At 41.2% G+C, this 23,338-nt stretch overlaps 1 protein-coding gene across 2 annotated transcripts in view; it reads right to left on the bottom strand.

Moving 5' to 3' along the window:
• Window positions 1-23,338, bottom strand: part of SYTL5 (synaptotagmin like 5) — a 237,780-nt gene that overhangs the window by 18,216 nt on the left and 196,226 nt on the right. For both annotated transcript variants that reach the window (XM_044286622.1, XM_044286621.1), the window contains exons 13-14: window positions 11,736-11,914; window positions 10,404-10,506 (exon numbers count right to left, since the gene is read on the bottom strand). In XM_044286622.1, coding sequence (XP_044142557.1) covers window positions 10,404-10,506; window positions 11,736-11,914 — 282 coding nt within the window. The remainder of the gene's footprint in view (window positions 1-10,403; window positions 10,507-11,735; window positions 11,915-23,338) is intronic.

Genomic DNA, 23,338 nt, shown 5'->3' with positions numbered 1-23,338 from the left:
TGCAGTTCACCTGTCTACCCTTCGGGATATCGTCAGCTCCCAGGGTATTCTCGAAGGTAGCAGTGGTCCTGACGGAAGCATTAAACCTCAAAGGGATATGTTGCATACCGTATCTAGACGACTGGCTATTGATAGCGAAATCTTCAGCTCCAGAGGATCTGCCAATGCTCCAGAATCATGGGTTTCTGGTAAATTGCAAGATGTCACGGCTGAGGATGGGGAAAACCCTCAGCCGTGCGATGCCAGAAGATGTAAATGGCCAGGACGACAGAATTAGGGAGCAGGTCGCCCCCTAACGCATCCCTAATCCGACCCTAACTCCTAGCTGCATGAGCCGACCTTGAAGGTAGGAGGGCCCATGTTCAGGAACCTCGGATCCCTACTCACCCTCCGCCGATCCCTGAACTAGGAGCTGGATGCGGAAAAACAGGAGTCTAAAACTGGCCGAGCTGCAATGGGATGTAACCATAAACAGACTATGGATATGGCAGGAGAGAGAAAGACTTCCACCTCTACCTGCCACAGACACACTGACTGGATCCCTGGACACAAGTGCTGGCTGTCCACACACAAACTTATGACCACAAGGGTGGCCCTCACTGGCAGATGGTATATGGGACCAGGAGAGTGCTTCCAGCTTACTACAAGGCTGGAGTACCCCTCAGAACTCAGGTCTCAACTGAGGTTAAATAGCCCATGTAGCCACACCCACGCAGACACACGCAGTGCTCACAGACTAGGAAGGGAATTAACCCTTCACACACCAGGAAAGGGAAGACAGCAACTGAAAGGGGAATACACACAATAAACCCCGTGCACACCAGACAAGGAAAGTGCACACATAAACATACGTTGCCAAAGACAACCGCATGCATGGACAGCGAGCCGCCCAGCAAACAGCTCAGGCTGCTCCACTGCCCAACAACCACAAGTTGCCAGCGGCAACCACACGTGAGGCAAGATACTAGCCCTCACCTGTGGTTGACAACAATACCAGACCGCGGTCGTGACACAAGAAATCCCAACTTGTTCCTTCCCAAGAGATAAAGTATCTGGGATTCAGGCTGAATTCAAATCAAATGAATGTCAGGTTGTCCTCAGAAAAGATATTGGCCACCCACAAAAATGTCTCGAACCTGATCTCCTCTCCCAAAATATCGTTTCGGCGGGCCATGTCTGTATTGGGTCTATTAACATCTTCGGTGGATGCAGTACCTTGAGCAAGAGCCCACTTCAGAGGGCTACAACATGCCATCCTAGCAGCATGGGACAAGAGTTATCACTCCTTGAACAGGAAGTTTGTGATACAATGGTCAACACGTCAACATCTCAAATGGTGGATATCACCCAATCACCTTCATAAGGGAAGAAGTCTGCAACCTCAGACCCAGATTCACCTCACTACAGATGCCTCCTCCTGGGCTTGGGGGGCTCATGTCGGCAATCTATAGGTGCAGAAGAAGTGGAGTACCACTGATTCCAGAAAGTCCTCCAACTGGAGGGAATTAAGAGCAGTACGCCTAGCATTGCTTCATTTTCAGGACCAACTGAAAATCCTCAGTGTCCTAATCCAGTGAAACAATATTCCTGCAGTATACTACATAACCAAACAGGGGGGGACAAGAAACAGCGATCTCTCCAAGGAATGCAGTCATCTCATGGAATAGGCCAAAGTATGGACACAAGAAATAACAGCAGTCCACATAAAGGGTTCATTGAACATTATGGCCGGCCTGCTCAGTCGCAAGAAAATTCATCCGGGAGAATGAAGTGTTTATGGAAATCGAGAATCGGTGGGGGAAGCCTCATATGTTATGGCGACAGAACAGAACAACAAGACCAAACTGTTCTGTTACATTTACCACTCCGCTCAAGCATATGAAATCAACAGATTATCAATCAGCTGGAAGAAAGATCTGATATACATCTTTCCACCAGATCCGATGATTCCGAAGGTGCTCAAGAGAAGCAATTGTGATCCTGCCTTGGCCATGAAAAACGTGGTTTTCCCGTTCTCTCCATCTATCCAAAGGGAGGATTTGGAAGATTCCTCTCCAACGGGATCTCCTCAGTCAAAATGGTTTTCTCCATCCAAACCCCAGCAGCCTCACATTGACAGCTTGGAGACTGAGAGGGATTCTTTAGTTCATTTAGGTCTTCCCGCGGAAGTGATCAATACACTCCTGGCAGCTCGAAAACCAGCTACGGTTATAATTTACAATAGAGTTTGGCGCATTTTCAAAACCTGGTGTCAAAACAGCTTTGTAGACCCAGAATCCCTAAATACAGTCATACACTTTCTTCATGAAGGTTTAAAAAAAGGGCTGAAAATTAACACTTTGAAGGTTCACTTTGCTGCGATAAATGCGCAGCAACATGGGAAATTTACAAATAATCTGTTGATCTGCACCTTTTTCGAAGCATTGAAAATTAATAATCCTTCCTTCCATTCTCCAGTTCCATCCTAGGACCTGTCGGTGGTATTGTCCGCCTTGTGTAAATCACCGTTTGAGCCGCTTGAAGAAGCATCCATAAAACATCTTTCTGCAAAAGCATTGTTTTTAGTAGCAATTGCATCAGCAAGACGTATAAGCGACCTACAAGCCCTATCCTGCAGAGAACCATATTTAAGGGACTTAGGCCATTGTTTGGTCCTACGCACTATGCCAGGTTTTTTACCCAAGGTTGATTCAACTACTAACATTAACCACAAAATATTTCTACCAGTAATTCAGATGAATACTCAAGACCAAAGTCCTCTCCTTGATGTCAGGAGAATAGTTCTGAACTACCTTGAATTCACCTCATCATTCAGAAAATCAGAAAATCTCTTTTTACAGCACCAAGGCCCAAATAAGGGTAAAAGGGCCAGTAAAGCAACCTTGGCAAGATGGATTAAACAGTCAATAGAGTTGGCCTACTCAGTGGCTGATTTACAGTGTCCGTTATTATTAAATTCTCATTCAACAATATCTACAGCTTCATCCTGGGCTGAGCTGGCACAAGTACCATTAGAACAAATCTGCAGGGCTGCGACCTGGTCTACATCATCAACATTCATTAAACACTACAGGCTAGACATCCAGGCAGCAGAAGAGGCTTCTTTTGGCAAACGAATGCTACAGTTGGCGGCCAGTGCTCCCTCCCTTTGAGTACTGCTTTAAAGTCCCATTGGTGTGTGCTGCCAAGGATGATCAGGAAAACGAAAATTTACTCACCAAAATTTCTGTTTCCTGGAGTCCATATGCAGCACAATATACCCACCCTTAAAATAAATTGGATTCAAACCCATACCGCTAATGCTGTGCTTAACAGATTCAAACGTGTTATTACTGCCTCCTCATGAGTTGGCCAGACTTTGTTATTCAAGAAATACTACTACCAATAGGCTTCTAGTAGATCTGTACTTAAAAACGTCAGCATCCATTACATTTAGTTAAGCTAGATACATTTGGATGACTTGTAAAAATCAATACTGTCTCCTATACAGTAATGATTCTGCTCCTTGGAGACATATTTGCTCTTTGTGTTTCCAAACATTAATGAAATTGAACTGCGGTGTCATAGTCATTAATACCTCAAATACTGAGGTGTACTACACTTCACTAGACATGCTAAATATACTGTGAAAAAGCATTGTAGATACATTTTAATGTTCCATTTCAGGTTTTTAGGTTTAGTTCCCAAAATTCATGAATGGAGGAATAGTACTTCAGGTCCAAGTTGAAATCGCTATTCGATTAATTCAAGTTATAATAATTGAATTTCGATTTTAACCTAGCACTGCTATATTCCATATTCGTTAATTCTAGCCTAATATAGAATATAGCAGTGCTAAGTTAAAATCGAAATTCGATTTTTATAACTTGAATTAATCGCATTGCTATTTCAATAGGAGAGTAGCCTTTAAGTTACAATCGCAATACGCGATTATTTAAATCGCATATTAATCGCGATAACAAGAATAATGACGAATATTCGATTTCGACGAATATAAAACGAATATTCTATCGAATATTCGCAAATTTCATCGAAATCGAATATGGCACCTGCCGCTCATCACTAGTCATGAAATACAGAAGTGTTCATTTGCATCTCTCGTCCTTGAAATGGCCCCATGAATTCCTGTTTCTTCTTCTGTTGTGACTGTCGTCTCCTGTGCATCTTCCGGCCCGTGTGGATACTGGTGTGATCGTGTGCAGCAGCCAAGGCCTTCAGTTAATACATGCTTGCAGAGCTATTTTGCACTCAACATTAGGTGAGTAGCCAATCACAGAGCCTCATCCATTCTCCTAAACATTCCTGCCCATTTGTTCTCCTCTGCTCCTCCTTTAAAGGGGTTCTCCAGGAATCAGTGGCGTGCCCAGGAGGGGCGGTGCGCCCCGGGTGCCGGCTGTGACGGGGGTGCCAGCAGGCCCAGAAGCAATGAGCGCTTCCATCAATACAGATGGAAGCGCACATTGCTGAAGCGCTGACACCCGTGACTCAGTCCCACATATACTGCGGCGAGGCAGGGAGCGGAGCGCATAGTTCCCTGCCCCGCCGCCGATCACCGCCATAGGCTTCAGGCCTAGTAGGCCTGAAGCCTATGCGGTAGTGAAATCCTGGCGCAGGCGCGCGTGATGACGTCATCACACACGCCTGTGACGGGACTCAGCAGCACAGTGCCGGGACTCTGCAAGCAAGCGTAGGTAAGTATTTAGCTTTAGGGTTCCCGATTTTCTTTTCTTTTTTTGCCAACTTTGGGGGACATGAGGGGGGGGTGCACAAAAGACGTGTGGGTGCAAACTTTTATTTTGGGGGACACTACTGTGTGGGGGATACTACTGTATGGGGGCAGTGTGGGGGACACTACTGTGTGGGGGACACTACTGTGTTCGGGGCAGCGTGGGGGACACTACTGTGTGGGGGAAATTACTGTGTGGGGGACACTACTGTGTGGGGGAAATTACTGTGTGGGGTCAGCATGGGGGACACTACTGTGTGGGGGCAGCGTGGGGGACACTACTGTGTGGCGGGACTATTGTTTGGGGGCAGCGTGGGGGAAATTACTGTGTGGGGGGCAGCGTGGGGGAAATTACTGTGTAGGGGGCAGCGTGGGGGACACTACTGTGTGGGGGGCAGCGTGGGGGACACTACTGTGTGGGGGGAAGCGTGGGGGACACTACTGTGTGGGGGGCACTACTGTGTGGGGGGCAGCGTTGGGGACACTACTGTGTGGGGGACACTACTGTGTGGGGGTCAGCGTGGGGGACACTACTGTGTGGGGAAAATTACTGTGTGGGGGACATTACTGTGTGGGGGGCAGCATGGGGGACTTTCTATTGGAGAGGCATTGTAGAGGCCAGTCTATTATTTCTGGGGACACTATAGAGGGATTATTACCTGGAGCACAATATAGGGTGTTATTATTATTACTGGGGGTCTCTAGGGGACATTATAACTGCTGTAGACACTATAGGAACATTTGGGGTCATTTATCAAACTGGTGTAAAGTAGAAATGGCTTAGTTGCCCATAGCAACCAATCAGATTCCACCTTTCATTTTTGACAGCTCTTTTGGAAATCCAGTTCTACTTTACACCAGCTTGATAAAGGACTCCAATTATGTCTATTAGGGTCACTATTTTTTCAGCAGTATAGTACCTGGGACATTGGGGAGCACAACGGGCACAGGTAAATTGGAAAAATTTAGAAATCTAACGTGTCTGTGTTACAAACTCTGTAGAGACGAGTTGCGGCTGAAAGAATTTCTCATGGCAGTCTAACAGAGGAGAAAAGGAAAGAGAAGTTCTACATGACAGGAGATGTCCCTGGATGTAAGAGGTATGAGGTCAATTATTGGCGGGGGGGGGGGGGGGGCAGAGAAATGACCCGCCCTGGGTGACAAACACCCTGGGCACGCCACTGCCAGGAATAAAAAAAAAAGGAAAATACTTAAATATTATTTTATAATAAATATATTCACAAACACCTTTCATTACTTAGAATGGCTTGTTTTGTCTAGGGAGCAATCATTAGGAGAAATAAAATGGCCGTACCAATATCAGTACACACAAAACCTGTCCTAATCACACAGGAGGACAAGTTACTTCACCACAATGAGCCATAGTGCTGCCTCATCCTCCTCTCTGCTCTGCTTGTCAGGAATCATGATCCTGAATACAAGTAAATCTCTGTGGGAATGGAGATAATGAGATTACATGAGAGGAGGGTGAGGTGTGACTAATGAGCAGCAGCACTTGTTTACAGTCTCCATTAACACAGCCTGTCCTGTCCATCCTCTCTGTACTTCATGAACTAAATTCCCCAGAGTTTCAGCTAAAGTTCTTATCAGCCAGTGACCCCACTCATTCTACTTCCTCTGTCAGCTGGACATTTGCACTGCACTGGCCAATCCGCATTTAGCAGTGCAAAGCTCCTGCTGCTGACTGGCCAATGTGTGAGTCGCCGACTCAGCAGACAGGAGCAGAGAACTGTGCAGGCGGGCGGACAAGCAGGTCTTGTATTATATACTGCACTTATGCGCTGAGGCTGCCAGTGCCACCACCTGCCTTATTTAGCCACCGCCTGGTTCGACGAAGTGACCGAGTCCCGGCTCCAACCAGTCCCCAGCATCATAGGCTTTCCCCTGGACTGTTGTGTCACACTGCCACCACGGACAAAGTGAGTTGAAGCATACTATGTTTAAAAAAGTTCATGGGGGTGGTGGGGGACAATTATTGGGGGGAAGAGAGCAGCATCAAGCAGAGTTCCTGCAGGGTTGGGGCCTGGGGTACCACTGTTCTATAAGGCTTATTATATAGTGGACACCCCACCCCCAGTGAACTCTTCTTGCTGTTGAATTGCTAATGTAGAAGACAGTGTCATGGGGGATGTTTAGTGGGGGGAAGAGGGCAGCAGCAAACAGAGTTCCAGCAGGGTTGGCGGACACTGTTCTATAAGGCTTATTATCATATAGAGGACTCAGGACAGTGCATCACCTCCATCATTAAGCCCCTCAGGTGCCACAAGCAACGCTGATCGAGGCACCTGTGAGTGAAGGCAGAGAGATGCGGTTCCCTCTGCCTTCCGATTGGAGCACCAGCTGGGAAAATAAAAATAAGATAAAAACTACCAATATATTAAAAGTTTAAATCACCTCCTTTCCCAATTTTACATATAAAAATAATAAACAATAAAAAAATTAACATATTAGTTATCGCTGTGCCCGAAAAATACCCTATTAAAATATTTGTTAAAAATCCTGTACGGTGAACGCTGTAACAAAATAAAAAAATAAAAACAAGCAATTTGCCATTTTTTGGTCATCTTGGTCAATACAGTTTGTTATGCAAAAAACAAGCCCTCATAAAGCTCTGTAGGCTGAAATATAAAAAAGTTATGGCTGTCAGAATATGGCAATGCAAAGAAAATTTTGTCAACGGTTTTAATTTTTTTTAAAGTAGTAAAACAAAAAAACCTACACAAGTTTGGTATCACTATATTTGTATTGAGCCACAGAATAAGGGCATCAGGTAATTTTTAGCGCACAGTGAACAATGTCATGTTAAAACCCCAAAAACCTTGGCAGAATTCAGTAGTTTTTTTTCCCCATTTTCCCGTTATGGGGTGTGGCAGCGGAGGAGCCAATTCATGCGGTGGGATGGGCCAGGAGTGGGTTGTGGGCGGAATTAGGGGGCCCAATTCAGATTCTTGCTTTGGGGCCCAATGATTTTTATGTACTGTATGTCCCTGATTGAAGGCAAGTTAATAAGTTAAGAAGTATTAACATAATGTCCACCTTGACATTTTTTAAGGTCATATAGTGCATTCTTAAGTGAAAGAGGTATATTTACCTTGGCAGTTTTCCACCACATACAAATGCAATTTATTTTAATATGTACAGTACATCGAGGACTAGAGGCGGAAATGAAAGAACTTCTTGACCTTCTACAACTAAGATCCAAAGTGCCTTTTTTAATGGACTGTTGACTGTTTTTCTCAATACTAGCTTGGACTGCTGTCATATTTCTGGTGTCAAGTTTTGTGAAAATTACTTGCTGGGTTGTTACAACTGGTAGGTGGAATAAATGGCAGCCTGAAGTGTTGTGGAGGAAAACAGGAGCAGTTAATGGATTTAAAGCAATGTTCTGCCTTTAAATTTCTTTTGCGCCCAGTTGGCTACTGTTTGGTGCACCATTCTCTAACCTGTGGCTATCCAGCTGTTGCTAAACTACAGTTTATAACATGCTAGAAATTGCACTTTTAGAACAGCTGGAGAGCTACATGTTGGAGATCACTGGTATGGTGCCTTGTTGGGTAAACAGCCTCTGTCACACAGGGTGTGATTAAATAGTTGGTCATCCAACAACTATGATGCAGAACTTCCAGGACCAGGGTGGTGGGGGTCCACATCAACATATCCCTGTGTTTTGCATTAAAAGATCTTGCTTCGCCCATGAAGATGGAAATGTTGTCCTTTAACCAAGCCCCTTTAGATGGTTGGCGATATAGCCACCAAGATAATGAGGTAAAAGACTGTAGTGGGGCTTATTAAGACAACCAGTTAAAATCAGTGGCCCCAGTGAATATAGCACATGATTACCTCCCATTGGAAAGAATTGCATATAATGTCTGTCGACTAGTAAAAAACAAAACTGGTAGGGGACATGGAAACATCAACGCTGGAGTGGCAGTAGCAGATTTAACAGTTCAATAAAGTATTTTTTTAGACTGTAGCAAAACTCTGATCTACAATAAAATGTATTTTTCTCATGGTTGAGAAATATGTAGCATATTTTATAAATACTAAAATAGCTTTTTATGTGGTGTCGGTAATGTGCATATTAGGAAAACAAGATTCATGTGTCCTACACAACTGATGCTTAAGCTCCTCAGCATGCTTCGTTTCTCTAGTTTTTACTTGAATATGTCCGATAGTTGCTAGGTTACATAAAAAGAGCAAATACATCTTGTGCCTTGATGAAGAAGCGCATTGGAATAAAAAAGAAACACGTGATAAATCTAAGGCAAGGGAAAGTGAAAAACTGTTGCTCGGCAGTAAACTGCAAATGTTAATCTGCTGCACTTTGTTCTAGAAAGTCTCATTTTATGTACCAGTCAGAGAGAGCAATCAGAAAGCATTATGCTTGAGTGACAGAAATAAATACGAAGACAGACTTTGCTAAAGTAATGCGAGTGCACTTCTGCTTCATAAAACTAATGTTCCGCAAATCTTCTCTAATAACATGTCAATGGAACAAGCAGTAAAAAAAGAGCGCTTACACAATCATTTTAGATTCCCCTTTTGTGATTTTATATACTGTGAATCACTAAAGTGACATAAGCTCTGTCCCATCTCCTATTCTATAAAGTGGTGTTTGAAAGTTTGTGAATCCTTCAGAAATTTCTATATTTCTGCATAAATCTGACCTAGAACCTCATCAGATTTTCACACGTTCTTAAAGTAGATAAAGATAACCAAACTGAACAAATATGAAAAATACGGAACAGGGATTTATCAAAGTCTGATCTTCACATGTTTGTGGAAGTATATTGCGGCATAAATAACGGATATTTCTAAGGACTTCAGAAGAAGAGTTGTTGATGCTTATCTGGAAGTCTGGAAGTGAGTACAAAACCATCTTTAAAGAGCTTGGACTCCACTAACCCATAGTCAGATGAATTGTGTACAAATGGGGGAAATTCAAGACCATTATTACCCTCACGAAGAGCAGTAGACCAACAAAGATCATGCCAAGAGCAAGACGTGTAATAAGTTGCAAGGTCACAAAGAAACCCAAGGTAACCTCTAACCAACTAAAGTTCTTTCTGACATTAGCTTATGTTACTTTCCACCATCAAGAGAACACTGAAGAACAGAGTCCACCATCAAGAGGAGACTGAACAAACATGATTGGTATGGCAGGATTGCAATACAGACAAGAACTGTATTTCCTTGGCAACCAATCAGACCACATCAGGTCCACTGACAGATGAGAAAGGGATAAATGTATGACGGAAAACGTTGGTCATCACTATTGTTATTTTTTCAGTACATAAGCACACTCATGTATTGACATTCTGTAGAGGGGAGGGATATAAAAGGATGGAAGTAAAGCTGGCTATGGACATTAGATGTATATCTGCCAAAACCCGACAATTTCAGCAGTACTGGCTTACCAATGTGTATGAGAGGTAATGGCAGATTTCAGGGGAGATAATGATCAGAGATGGATTTCAACATTCAAACACTATGATCTTTGGTCAAGGAAAAGTCACACCAACTGCTCTAAAAAAGTAATGGTCACAATATACTGTGTATATATATATATATATATATATATATATATATCAGTATTATTTAATATGAAGAAAGCATAAAGTACGTAAATTACTTTAATTATTATTGTACGTCTTACCTTGAGCACTTCATTGAACTCAGGATTAGCTGTGTTGGTCTTTATTTTTGTCTTCCGTTTGCTCTGACGTGACTTATCAGGAAGAAGGTATGCCTTTACATACCTAAAACATGAAATTGGGTATATAGTAATGTCCACAAACAAAAAATATAGCTTTCATGTACAGATCTGGTAATGATTTTCCAATGGTGGTGTTATTTCTCTACTATGTACCCATTCTAGCTTAGCTATATTATACCAATTTTCAAATACCCTAGTAAGGAGTTCTACAATAATAGAAGGGGGCCCTCAGTCAGGACCCACAAATCAGTAGCTTTGGTATAAGTTTAGTTTTTTGCTAAAGTTTGTGACTTTTCTCCCTTTTCTGACATTGGCACCACTTTTAAAAAAAATTGAGTCGGGCATGGGAGGGAAGATGGGCCCCAGGTGGGACTTTTGCAGCCCAATGCATTTAACAATATGTGCAACGGTAAACAGACTCCTTAATGGCTCATATCTAATTTTATGGCACCTGGACGTCCAAGGATGGCCAAAATTATTAATATTTTACTAATTTTAGAGCATCATATGCGAGTAAGTTTTCTTAGAAAACTAAGAAATGCCAGTCTTATTATTGCTACTAAAAGTTTATCAATGAATCTTAAACTAGGTGTTACCGGTTGGGAGTCTATCACACTAGAAGACTGATTGGACAGCATGAGCCTGTGTAGGAATACAACCCCCAACTGATAACATCCAGTTGCAGATTAATTAACAAACTTCTAGCAGCAATAACTGAGGAATAGAACAAACAATAGAAAATATGCTCCAGAATTGTAATTACATGGGGAATGCAAGTAGTTACTAAAACAGACATGGCAGGAGAGGTGACCTGTTCTTTTTAACTTTTCAAGAGATCACAATAAAAGTTATATTTATTCTGTCGTACTAGCAGTCCTCTCCAGTGATTTATATCATGTGAGTATCATGTGGGAGTAATATCTGCAGCCGCAGTGCTACATCCTATATTATCCTATACAGACTGATACACACTATACATACTGAGAGCGTTAAAAACTGCTTTATGTCAAATGTAAGTACCGTACATAGTTCTGAGAATACATGGCTCATTGATTCCTGCACTGAAAAATAATTAACTGCGAAGTTTTTGGTAAGCATATAGGGGGAGATTTATTAAAACTGGTGTAAAGGAAAACTGTCTTAGTTGCCCATACCAACCAATCAGATTCCACTTTCATTTTTCAGAGCTCCTTTTGAAAATGAAAGTTAAAAGGTCAAAGGTATTCTTTGTATCTGAAATAATGCATATGCTAGAGATTAAAATGTTCTTACGGGTCAGTTTTGTTCTTCTTCTCATCGGCCACTGCGAGATTTTTACAGTTTTTCACCAGAATGTTCAAAGCGCCTGTTTTGTAGCTGTAATTAAGGTTCAGTGTGATTTTCCCCGTGACTTTCATATTATCATAGTCCCAAATGTCACTGTTGCCACTTGTCACGCTATTAAGACTTGTCTGAAATAAAACAGAGGAAAAAAAGTAAGAAAAAAAAACAAAACAAAACATTTTCTTACATGATGCATGTACAGTGCCATGAGAAAGTAATTTATGATTATTATGTAATGTATTCAGTAATAGCTGATGATTATGTATATAGTTAGTATATTAGAATAATATAGTTTTTCTTGCATTTACCAGTAAAACATAGTCGTTGCTTATTCTAGAAAGCAGGCAAGATGTTGGTCAATTAAAAGCTGTAAGAAATGATACTTAGCAAAAAAGCCTCTGCCATGGGACTCAAGAAAAACGGGAGGCAGCTCAAAAAGCCCTCTTCTCCATCCCAATGGACTGTGTGGTACATATGCAACTATACAAGAAATATCTAGATAGGAAGTAGAGGGGGTCATGTTTTAATGGCAATGAAGTTTTCGGAAGTAGAGTCCCTTCCACTTTCTATCTTGTTTCTCTCAAGAAATATAATTTTCTACATATAATGGGAGATTTATTAAGCTAAACATGCCATAATTTTAATAATTTTTTTCAGTTTTAAGGTTTTCTAGTAAAAGTTAAGTTTTATCTTGTGGTGCTGGATCTATATCTTCTTTATGGTCATGCCAGAACTCTGGCTTAAAAATAGTATACAGGATATGCACTAGATTCATTATGTCTTTATAGCTGGCCATGCACATGCAATTAAAGTCAGCCGAAATGGCCAATTTCAGCCATTTCAGCCAACGATTGTTTGAAAATATAGCTTGAATGAACATTTGTGATGGGTGATGGCAGACTTTTGCCAGGTAAATAAATTTTGCCCATTGTCAGACGAAATTACACGTCTGACATGATCAGCCAAAAATTAGCATTGTGTAGAAGGACCAGGGAGTCAGCTTTGATAAGCATTTACTCCCTGGTCAGCCAGGTTATTCTGGTAAATTGTCGGTGGAACTATTTGTATGAATGAGCCCACAAACAACTCATCGGCCCCAAAGTGCCCAATCGTTCTCTCTTGTGCATGAGACACAAGAGACTAGACTGTGTCAAGAAAGTAGGTGCGCCTTATTGAAAATGGGTCTAGCCTTAGCAGAAAGAGGCCTGGCTTAAAAATGGATCTGCATTTGCCAAATTTTGGTGCAAGATATCGGCACAAAGTAAACCAACCAACAGGTTGCATAAGGGCTGTCTAACATAAGCAAAATTTAATATACAGCATAAGTCACTGAGATAAATTCACACAACTTCTGCCTACCTGGTCTAGTTTTAAGTTTTAAAAATCTAAGTTTAAGACACTAATAATAAATCTGCTCTAATGTCTTCACTTCTAGATCAAATTACAGAGAATGACGACTGTTTCCAACAGTCCTACTCAGCTCTAATGAGAGTCCCAGCCAAGCATCTGAGTTGGGGCCTCTATTCTCCGTAATTTATTGATTAAATGTGTCATATTCAATAATTGTGTCAAATTTCAATGTGTAGTGTATAGTAGTAAGGACTGTGAGATTCTGCATCATCTATGCTATTTCAAGTGGAATCTTGAAGCCTTTCCATAAACTCTCAAGTGCCTGACATGGGCTGAGGTAACAGTCTGAATTATTTGATATTGATTTTCACATTTTCTTCCTTTAACCACTTCACATCTGCCCGTTGACTATAGTGGTTGTTTATCTCTGAATGGACGTTCTGAAACGTCCATTCAGAGATCGCAGCTGCATGCTAATCTGGCAGCTGCTGTGTCAGGGGTCCGCTGTCAGTGACAGCAGGGCACCCCAGGGAGAAGGCAGGTACAGTTTCCAGGTGTCCCTGCCTTCTAGATCGCTGCATACACAGTGTTCAACGCTTCCTGTCCCGGCCCGGTAGTCATGTGACCGCAGGGGCCGGGAGAGTGCAGGAGCTGTCGGGTCTTTCACAGACCTCAATCAGCCCTGCACAGAGGCTGTACAGCGCAGTATTCCAATAGTGGAAAAAAAGTGACGTTAAATGTCCCCCAGAGGTCTTGTATGACCTTATGGGGGACGCAAACTGTAAAAAAAAAATAAAAAAAATAAAGTGTTTTATAAAAAAAAAAGGTTTCACAAAAATTCCCCAATTAAGTCATTTAAAAAAAATAGAAAAAAAATTAAATAAAATTGACATATTTGGTATTGCTGCGTCCGTGATGGCCAGTTCTATAAATATATCACATGACCTACCCTGTCCGATAAACATAAAAAATAAAAATAAAAACTGTGTAAAAAAAATACATTTTTGTCACCTTACATCACAAAAAGAGCAACGCCAAATGATTAAAAAGGCGTATTTCCCACAAAATGATACCAATCAAACCATCACCTCATCCCGCAAAAAATGAGCCCTTACATTAAAAAATCTGTTAAAAAATAAAAATAAACTATAGCTCTTAGAACATGGAGAAATTAAAACATAATTTTTTGTTTCAAAATTGCTATTATTGTGTTAAAGTGAAATAAATAAAAGTACACATATTAGGAATCGCCGCATATGTAATAACCAGCTCTATAAAAAAATCACATAACCTAACCCCTCAGGTGAACACCGTAAAAAAAATAAAAATAAAAACAGTGCCAAAAAAAACTTGTCACTTATCACATAAAGTACAACGCCAAGCGATCAAAAATGCGTATGCCACCCAAAATAGAACCAAACTGTCACCTCATCCCCAAAAAAATAAGACCCTAACTAAGACAATCGGTCAAAAAATAAAAAAGCTATGGCTCTCAGACTATGGAGACACTAAAACGTAATTTTTTTTGTTTCAAAAATGCTATTATTGTGTAGAACTTAAATAAATGAGAAAAAGTATACATATTAGGTATTGACACGTCTGTAACAATCTGCTCTATAAAAATGTCACATTACCTAACCCCTCAAGTAAAAAACTGTTCTAAAACAACCAATTTTTTTGGTCACCTTGCCGCATAAAGTGTTATAATTAATGATAAAAAAATCATATGTACCCAAAAATGGTACCAATAAAAAGGTCAACTCTTCCTGCAAAAAAGAAGCCCCTGCACAAGACAATCGGCAGAAAAATAAAAAAAAATATGGCGTTCAGAAAATGGAGACACAAAAACACAATTTTTTTTCAAAAATGCTTTATTATGTAAAACTGAAACATACAAAGAAAGTAGACATATTTGATATCATTGCGTCCATAACAACCTGCTCTATAAAAATATCACTTGATTTACCCTGTCAGATGAATGTTGTAAAAGATAAAAATAAAAAACGGTGCCAAAACAGCCATTTTTTGGTTACGTTGCCTCTCAAAAAATGTAATATAGAGCAATTAAAAATCATATGTACCCCAAAATAGTACCAATAAAACTGTCACCTTATCCTCTAGTTTCCAAAATGGGGTCACTTTTTGTGGGAGTTTTTACTGTAAGGGTGTATAAGGGGGCCTTCAAATGGGACATGGCATCTAAAAACCAGTTCAGCAAATCTGCCTTCCAAAAACCATATGGTGCTCCTTTTCTTCTGCGCCCTGCCATGTGCCCTTACATCAGTTTACGGCCACATGTGGGGTGTTTATGTAAACCACAGAACCAGGGTAATAAATATTAAGTTTTGTTTGGCTGTTAACCCTCGATGTGTTAAAGAAAAAAATAGATAAAAATTGAAAATTTTGAAGTAATAAATATTTTATGAGGTATCACTTTCTGTGAAATAGAAATTTTGAAAATTGCTAATTTTTCAAACTTTTTGGTAATTTGGTGATTTTTTCATAAATAAAGGTGAAATATATTGACTCAAATTTATGACTATCATGAAGTACAATGTGTCACGAGAAAACAATCTCAGAATGGTTTGGATAAGTAAAAGCGTTCCAAAGTTATTACCATATAAAGTGACACATGTCAGATTTGCAAAAAATGGCTCAGTCAGGAAGGGGATAAATGGCCCAGTTGGGAAGTGGTTAACAAAGTCTTTATAGTAGCTAGGCAACCTAATGCGCTATTTAAAAAGAGATTTAAAAAAAAAAGCTGTAAAACTAATTACAACTTCAGAGAAAGAAATGCCAAAAAGTCATTAAAAAAAATGGATTTTTGTAAGAAAGTTATGCAATTTCGCTTAAAGGCATATTTCCATCTCAGACATTAATGGCACATCTACAGGATTTGCCATAAATGTCGGATAGATGCAAGTCCCAGAGGTAGGATCCGCATCTATCTCTCAAATGGAGGCCCTCAAAAACTGTCCTACCAGAATGCAGCAGCCACAAGTAGTCAAGACTACGGAAACAGCCAAGCAGGCTATGCTATCCTGTTTCCATAGATCTCCTACATGTGAATGGGAGTTATGGAAACAGTGTAGCACAACAAAGGATATCTCACCAGTTACACAAACAAGTGTAGCTTGATAAATGTCTAAAATGGGAATAAACCTTTAAGGACTTTGAGGTGATGTAGATGTGCCAATTGCTGCCAGAACCACAGACAGCATGAAATCCTGGCAGGGTCCCTCATCACAGAAAGCTATGTTTACTATGGCATTTTCATCTTCACAAAGGTCAGTCTCTCTACATTTAGGGTGGACAGGAGAGTTCTCCTTGGGGTAACTATTGCCCCAGGCGCACTAAACACCGCCTCGGATGCCACACTACTGGCAGGGCAGGACAGCTTTTCCAGGGCAAAATGGGACAATTGCGGCCACAAATCCAGTTTGGCTGTACAGTAGTCCAGCCGATATTTAATGATGGCTGGCAGGATGCACTCCAAGTATGCCACCACCTTCTGGATCAGATTCTGCTCTATGTCTAGCTGCTGGTGAGTAGTTTCTTCTCTAGGCGGGTGAAGAAAGCTGCTCATCAGCGACTCTAGACTCTAGGCTGCTGCTGATGGAGCTGGTACTGCTCCTGCCACCCCACCCCTCCCCAGCAGCTATCGCAGTGGAATGTGAGCACAGAGGTCAAACCTGCGAGAGGATGGATGATAGCACAGATAGGCAGCGGCCAACTGACTACATAGTATGTCTCTATAATAGTTCAGTTTGTCCTCCCTCTCAGTGGGTGTAAAAAAGGACCCCATTTTGGACCGGTAGCAAGGGTACAACAAGGTGGAGAGCCAGAAGTCATCACAATTTGGCTGTCACTACACAAGCAAGTGAGCATGCAGCGGGCCATTTGCACAAGTGACTTGGAGGGACTCCACTGCATACTGCCACGGTGTGTCTGGGTCCTCTGCCTCGTCTTCCTCATCGCCCTGTAGCTCCTCCAGCTGCTCCTCCTCTCCTGTCACCTGTGTAGAAAAACCACCCATTTCACTACACATTGCTTGCGCGCCAATGTCCTCCTCCTCCTGCAGTTCAGCCCCCACAGGGCTCATGTGGCCGGGAGATGTGGGCGCCACTTCTCCAGTCCCCTGACCAGCCAGATTTACCTTCATCTGTTCCAGGACATGAAGCAGTGGAATGATGTTGTTCATCTTGTAGTCCTGGCGACTGATAAATAATGTGGCCTCCTCAAAGGGCCTGAGCAAACAGCAGGTGTCACGCATGAGCTGCCATTGGCTGACATCAAAGTTACACAGGGGAGTACTCCTGTCCGCTTGGATCATCAAGAAATCGTTGATGGCCTTTCTCTGTTCATATAGTTGGTCCAACATATGGAGGGTGGAATTCCAACGGATGGAAACGTCGCATATCAGCCTCTGTTGGAGGGTGCTGTTCTGCCACTACAGCTGAAGGAGGGTTTGCTTTGCGGTGCACGAGTGGCTGAAGTGGATACAAAGTTTCCTAGCCACTTTTAGGATGTCTTGCAGATGGGTGGAAGACTTCAGGAACCGCTTGACAACCAGATTGAACACGTATGCATTACAGGGCGCATGCCTCAGCCCTCCTTGTCGCAGCACCGACACCATATTCGTCCCATTGTCGGTCACCATGGTTCTGATTTAGAGTTGTCGCCAATCACCCAAAAATTTTCCCCAAAAAAGCCTGTTTCACATTAAAAAATTTCACCACTACGTAATTCGGTATATACTGCAAAAAGGGCTTCACCACATATAACTGCACCACTGAACGGCAAATAGACCCTTATTTTTTTCCACTACACAAGGCTTTTTAACATATAAGTGCAACGCTGAACAGCAAATATATTTTTCTTTTGCCACTAATACACGGCAGACAGGGCTTTAGAATATATAACTGCACCACTGAACGGCAATTAGGTCCTAATTTTTTTTCACTTTTACACTACACAAGGCTTTTCAACATATAAGTGCAACACTGAACAGCAAATATATTTTTCTTTTGACACCAATACAGGACAAAAAGGGCTTAAGAATATAAAACTGCACCGCTGAATGGCAATTAGGACCTAATTTTTTTTCCACTTTTCCACTACAGGACAAAAAGGCCTTTTCAACATATAAGTGCAATGCTGAATGGCGAATATATTTTTCTTTTGCCACTAATACAGGGCAAAAAGGGCATTAGAATATATAACTGCACCGCTGAACGGCAAATATATTTTTTCTTTTTCCACTAATAAACGCCACAAAAGGTTTTGAAACATATAACTGCACTGCTGAACGGCAAATATATATTTTCTTTTTCCACTAATACACGCCACAAAAGGCTTTACAACAGATAACTGCACCGCTGAGCGGAAAATATATTTTTTCTTTTTCCACTAATACATGCCACAAAAGGCTTTACAACAGATAACTGCACCACTGAGTGGCAAATATATTTTTTATTTTTCCACTAATACACACCACAAAAGGCTTTAGAACAGATAACTGCACTGCTGAGCGGCAATTATGTATTTTCTTTTTCCACGCCACAAAAAGCTTTACAACAGATAACTGCACCGCTGAGCAGCAAATGTTTTTTCTTTTTCCACTAATACATGCCACAAAAGGCTTTAGAACATACACTACGTGCAGAATTATTAGGCAAATGAGTATTTTGACCACATCATCCTCTTTATGCATGTTGTCTTACTCCAAGCTGTATAGGCTCGAAAGCCTACTACCAATTAAGCATATTAGGTGATGTGCATCTCTGTAATGAGAAGGGGTGTGGTCTAATGACATCAACACCCTATATCAGGTGTGCATAATTATTAGGCAACTTCCTTTCCTTTGGCAAAATGGGTCAAAAGAAGGACTTGACAGGCTCAGAAAAGTCAAAAATAGTGAGATATCTTGCAGAGGGATGCAGCACTCTTAAAATTGCAAAGCTTCTGAAGCGTGATCATCGAACAATCAAGCGTTTCATTAAAAATAGTCAACAGGGTCGCAAGAAGTGTGTGGAAAAACCAAGGCGCAAAATAACTGCCCATGAACTGAGAAAAGTCAAGCGTGCAGCTGCCAAGATGCCACTTGCCACCAGTTTGGCCATATTTCAGAGCTGCAACATCACTGGAGTGCCCAAAAGCACAAGGTGTGCAATACTCAGAGACATGGCCAAGGTAAGAAAGGCTGAAAGACGACCACCACTGAACAAGACACACAAGCTGAAACGTCAAGACTGGGCCAAGAAATATCTCAAGACTGATTTTTCTAAGGTTTTATGGACTGATGAAATGAGAGTGAGTCTTGATGGGCCAGATGGCTGGATTGGTAAAGGGCAGAGAGCTCCAGTCCGACTCAGACGCCAGCAAGGTGGAAGTGGAGTACTGGTTTGGGCTGGTATCATCAAAGATGAGCTTGTGGGGCCTTTTTGGGTTGAGGATGGAGTCAAGCTCAACTCCCAGTCCTACTGCCAGTTTCTGGAAGACACCTTCTTCAAGCAGTGGTACAGGAAGAAGTCTGCAAGGTAAGAAAAACATGATTTTCATGCAGGACAATGCTCCATCACACGCGTCCAAGTACTCCACAACGTGGCTGGCAAGAAAGGGTATAAAAGAAGAAAATCTAATGACATGGCCTCCTTGTTCACCTGATCTGAACCCCATTGAGAACCTGTGGTCCATCATCAAATGTGAGATTTACAAGGAGGGAAAACAGTACACCTCTCTGAACAGTGTCTGGGAGGCTGTGGTTGCTGCTGCACGCAATGTTGATGGTGAACAGATCAAAACACTGACAGAATCCATGGATGGCAGGCTTTTGAGTGTCCTTGCAAAGAAAGGTGGCTATATTGGTCACTGATTTGTTTTTGTTTTGTTTTTGAATGTCAGAAATGTATATTTGTGAATGTTGAGATGTTATATTGGTTTCACTGGTAAAAATAAATAATTGAAATGGGTATATATTTGTTTTTTGTTAAGTTGCCTAATAATTATGCACAGTAATAGTCACCTGCACACACAGATATCCCCCTAAAATAGCTAAAACTAAAAACAAACTAAAAACTACTTCCAAAAATATTCAGCTTTGATATTAATGAGTTTTTTGGGTTCATTGAGAACATGGTTGTTGTTCAATAATAAAATTAATCCTCAAAAATACAACTTGCCTAATAATTCTGCACTCCCTGTATAACTACACCGCTGACCAGCAAATATATTTTACTTTTGCCACTAATACATGACAAAAAGAGCTGTAATTTTAGCACTTCACCACACAACAGCTAATAAGCCCTTTTTTCCCACTAATACAAGCCAAAAATTGCTTTAGAACGTATAACTGCACTGCACAAGGGCAAATAAGACGTAAAAATATTTCCTTGTAATAATCCCTGTTAATGCCTGTATCAATCAGCACTTGCACCATAATAAGAACAGTTTGCTGGAATTACAGAGCTGTAAAATGGCAATATGAATCCCCAGTCAGTGCAGCAAGGTGTAATCAGATTGTTCCTATTACCCAGGCTGTAACCTCCCCTACTGAACCCTTTTCAACATAAAAGCTGTGGAATGATTCCTCCCTATCCTTTCCCTACACATTGAATAATCTTTCCCTGCATTTGTAAATTGTTTTTCTAGCACTGTCTCTAGCACCTGCAGACATCTCTCCCTGCACTAAGTACACTGGAAAATGGCAGAATCTAAGATGCTATTTATAGGGCTGTGACATCACAGGGCTGGCTGCTGATTGGCTGCATGCACGGCATGGTAATCCTGCCTTCCCAGAGTTCCTTTCTCCATGTCCTCACACGTGCAGCCATTTTAGGAAAAAAATTGATTCATTACCACAAAGCGTGAGGAAATTCAGCTGCAAATCAAATTTTTCCTGAAATTCGGATCGAATTGCACTTTATCAGCTTCGATTCGCTCATCTCTAGTCATGACATTTGATTCTGTTAGTTGCCCATCACTCGGCTACACCTAGTCATGAATTTATTCCCATGTTATCTTTTCTGCCAAAAACACTAATTAAACATTTGTGATGTTAGACTGCTATTATTTTGCACTATATATATATATATATATATATATATATATATATATATATTTAACCTGGAACATTCTAGAATAATTAGATGCTTGGGTTCCTGTACTTTCCGTAGTTCTTCTAAGTACTGTTTAGGCTACTTTTGCACTGGCGTTTTGGTTTCAGTTTGTGAGATCCGTTTCAGGGATCTCACAAGCGGTCCAAAACGGATCAGTTTTGCCCTAATGCGTTCTGAATGGATAAGGATCCGTTCAGAATGCATCAGTTTGCCTCCGTTCCGCCAACATTCTGCTTGCAGCATTTTGGTGTCCGCCTGACAATGCGGAGGCAAATGGATCTGTCCTGACACACAATGTAAGTCAATGGGGATGGATCCGTTTTCACTGACACAATATGGCACAATAGAAAACTGATCCATCCTCCATTGACTTTCAATGGTGTTCAAGATGGATCCGTTTTGGCTATGTTACAGATAATACAAACGGATCCATTCTGAACGGATGCATGCGGTTGTATTATCTGAACGGAAGCGTTTGTACAGATCCATGACGGATCCGCACCAAACGCGAGTGTGAAAGTAGCCTTAGTGACAACCTTTTAATGTAGCTGTTTGTTCCACTCCTCATCTTTGCATGATCTGCTACTAGTTTAGTATCCTCCAGGGAAACATAAGCCACAAGACTATACATTAACATTGACTTCCATTATCTTACATGAAAGCGTGTCACTTTGGGCTTAAATGTCTCTCAGCCTAATATGCTATTGATTGCAAGAATGTGTCAGGACATAAAACCACAATCCAGACTATACAATACCTGCTAAGCTCTAATTGCATGTGGCTCTAGCCAACCATCTTTTTTCTGAACTCAATTAATCTGCTGTAGATAACAAAATGTACCCAATATTGTAAGCATTCTACCATTGACTGTGACCATAGACAGACAAATATCCTGATATTTCTTTCAATACTGTAACATATTATGTACGTATATGAACGTAACAGTTTCTAATTTGCAAATATCATTATGACTGAATGTTTATATTGGACCTCATGGGATTTCCAATAAACAGAGATGATCATTTTATACCAAAAACGTATTAGTTTGACTGGTAGACGTCTTGACATCTCTAAGGGCTTCTTTAAAGGGCTTGCCTCAACTAGAAATAAATCCTTCAGCTCGTGCAAGCAGTTGTATTACACTGCCCCTATTAATATGATTTAACACATGGTCATGAAAAGTGCTCCAAAGCACAAGTTGCTCTTTACAGTTTTCCTCTCTTGCCCCCAGAGTAAGATCCTAAGTGGGGAACCACTCTATGGCATCCATATGCTATAATATTCAGTAGCACAGTGTAAAACAAAGTAAACATTTGATCATGCAGTCTAGGACTTTGGTACTGATATACCTGTCAGGAACCTCTAGGCAAAAGAAACCTGGTGCTTTAAGCTAGACATATGACTTTTAGGCTCCCAGTGGTCAGCAATTCGCAAAAATGAGCAACCAGCAGATAGGGTCAGAAGATGAGCTGTTTGAGAAGGCACTGCAGTGACTGGGTATATCATATGTATATCATATTGCCTAAATGTATGTTGAAGATTTTAAAAGTTGGGACTTCTATTAGGTTGACAAGTCATGAGCAGCCACCCTTCCAGAAGAGCCACCTGCATGGAGGTGTCTCCTATGCCAATCTACTTCCAATGGGAAAACTTCGGCAAATGTTTTATTTTATAGCAGAGAACATATAACCAGCAAGTTACCATACACCTGTATGGCTGGCAATGGTGTCCAATTCTTACTTTTACTAATATGGTGGAACACACAACACAGAGCAAAATTTATTTTAATTAGCTCTAGTCTTTTAATGCTACCATAGATAGAACAGATAATAGAGTAAAGAAACGTTGGGAAACCCTACACCTTGAGGATACATTTTCATCAAGTATTCCAATTATTTGGGAAATACAGGGGCCAATAGACGCCTTACGCAAAGTAGCCTATTAGTAGGAATAATGAACAGCAGGAGCTTTCAGCAAGATTACGAATGACATATACATAAGGTAGGTTTCAGGGGTTACGTTAGACATGGTTCTCTTTCTTTATAATTCTGTAGAAGTAAAATGTAAATGTCATTATAATAAGCT

The sequence above is a fragment of the Bufo gargarizans genome, chromosome 3, assembly GCF_014858855.1.
Source record: "Bufo gargarizans isolate SCDJY-AF-19 chromosome 3, ASM1485885v1, whole genome shotgun sequence".
Classification (NCBI taxonomy): Eukaryota; Metazoa; Chordata; class Amphibia; order Anura; family Bufonidae; genus Bufo; species Bufo gargarizans.
Note: the sequence above shows the minus strand (reverse complement) of the source record. Positions and strands in the feature narration are given on the sequence as shown.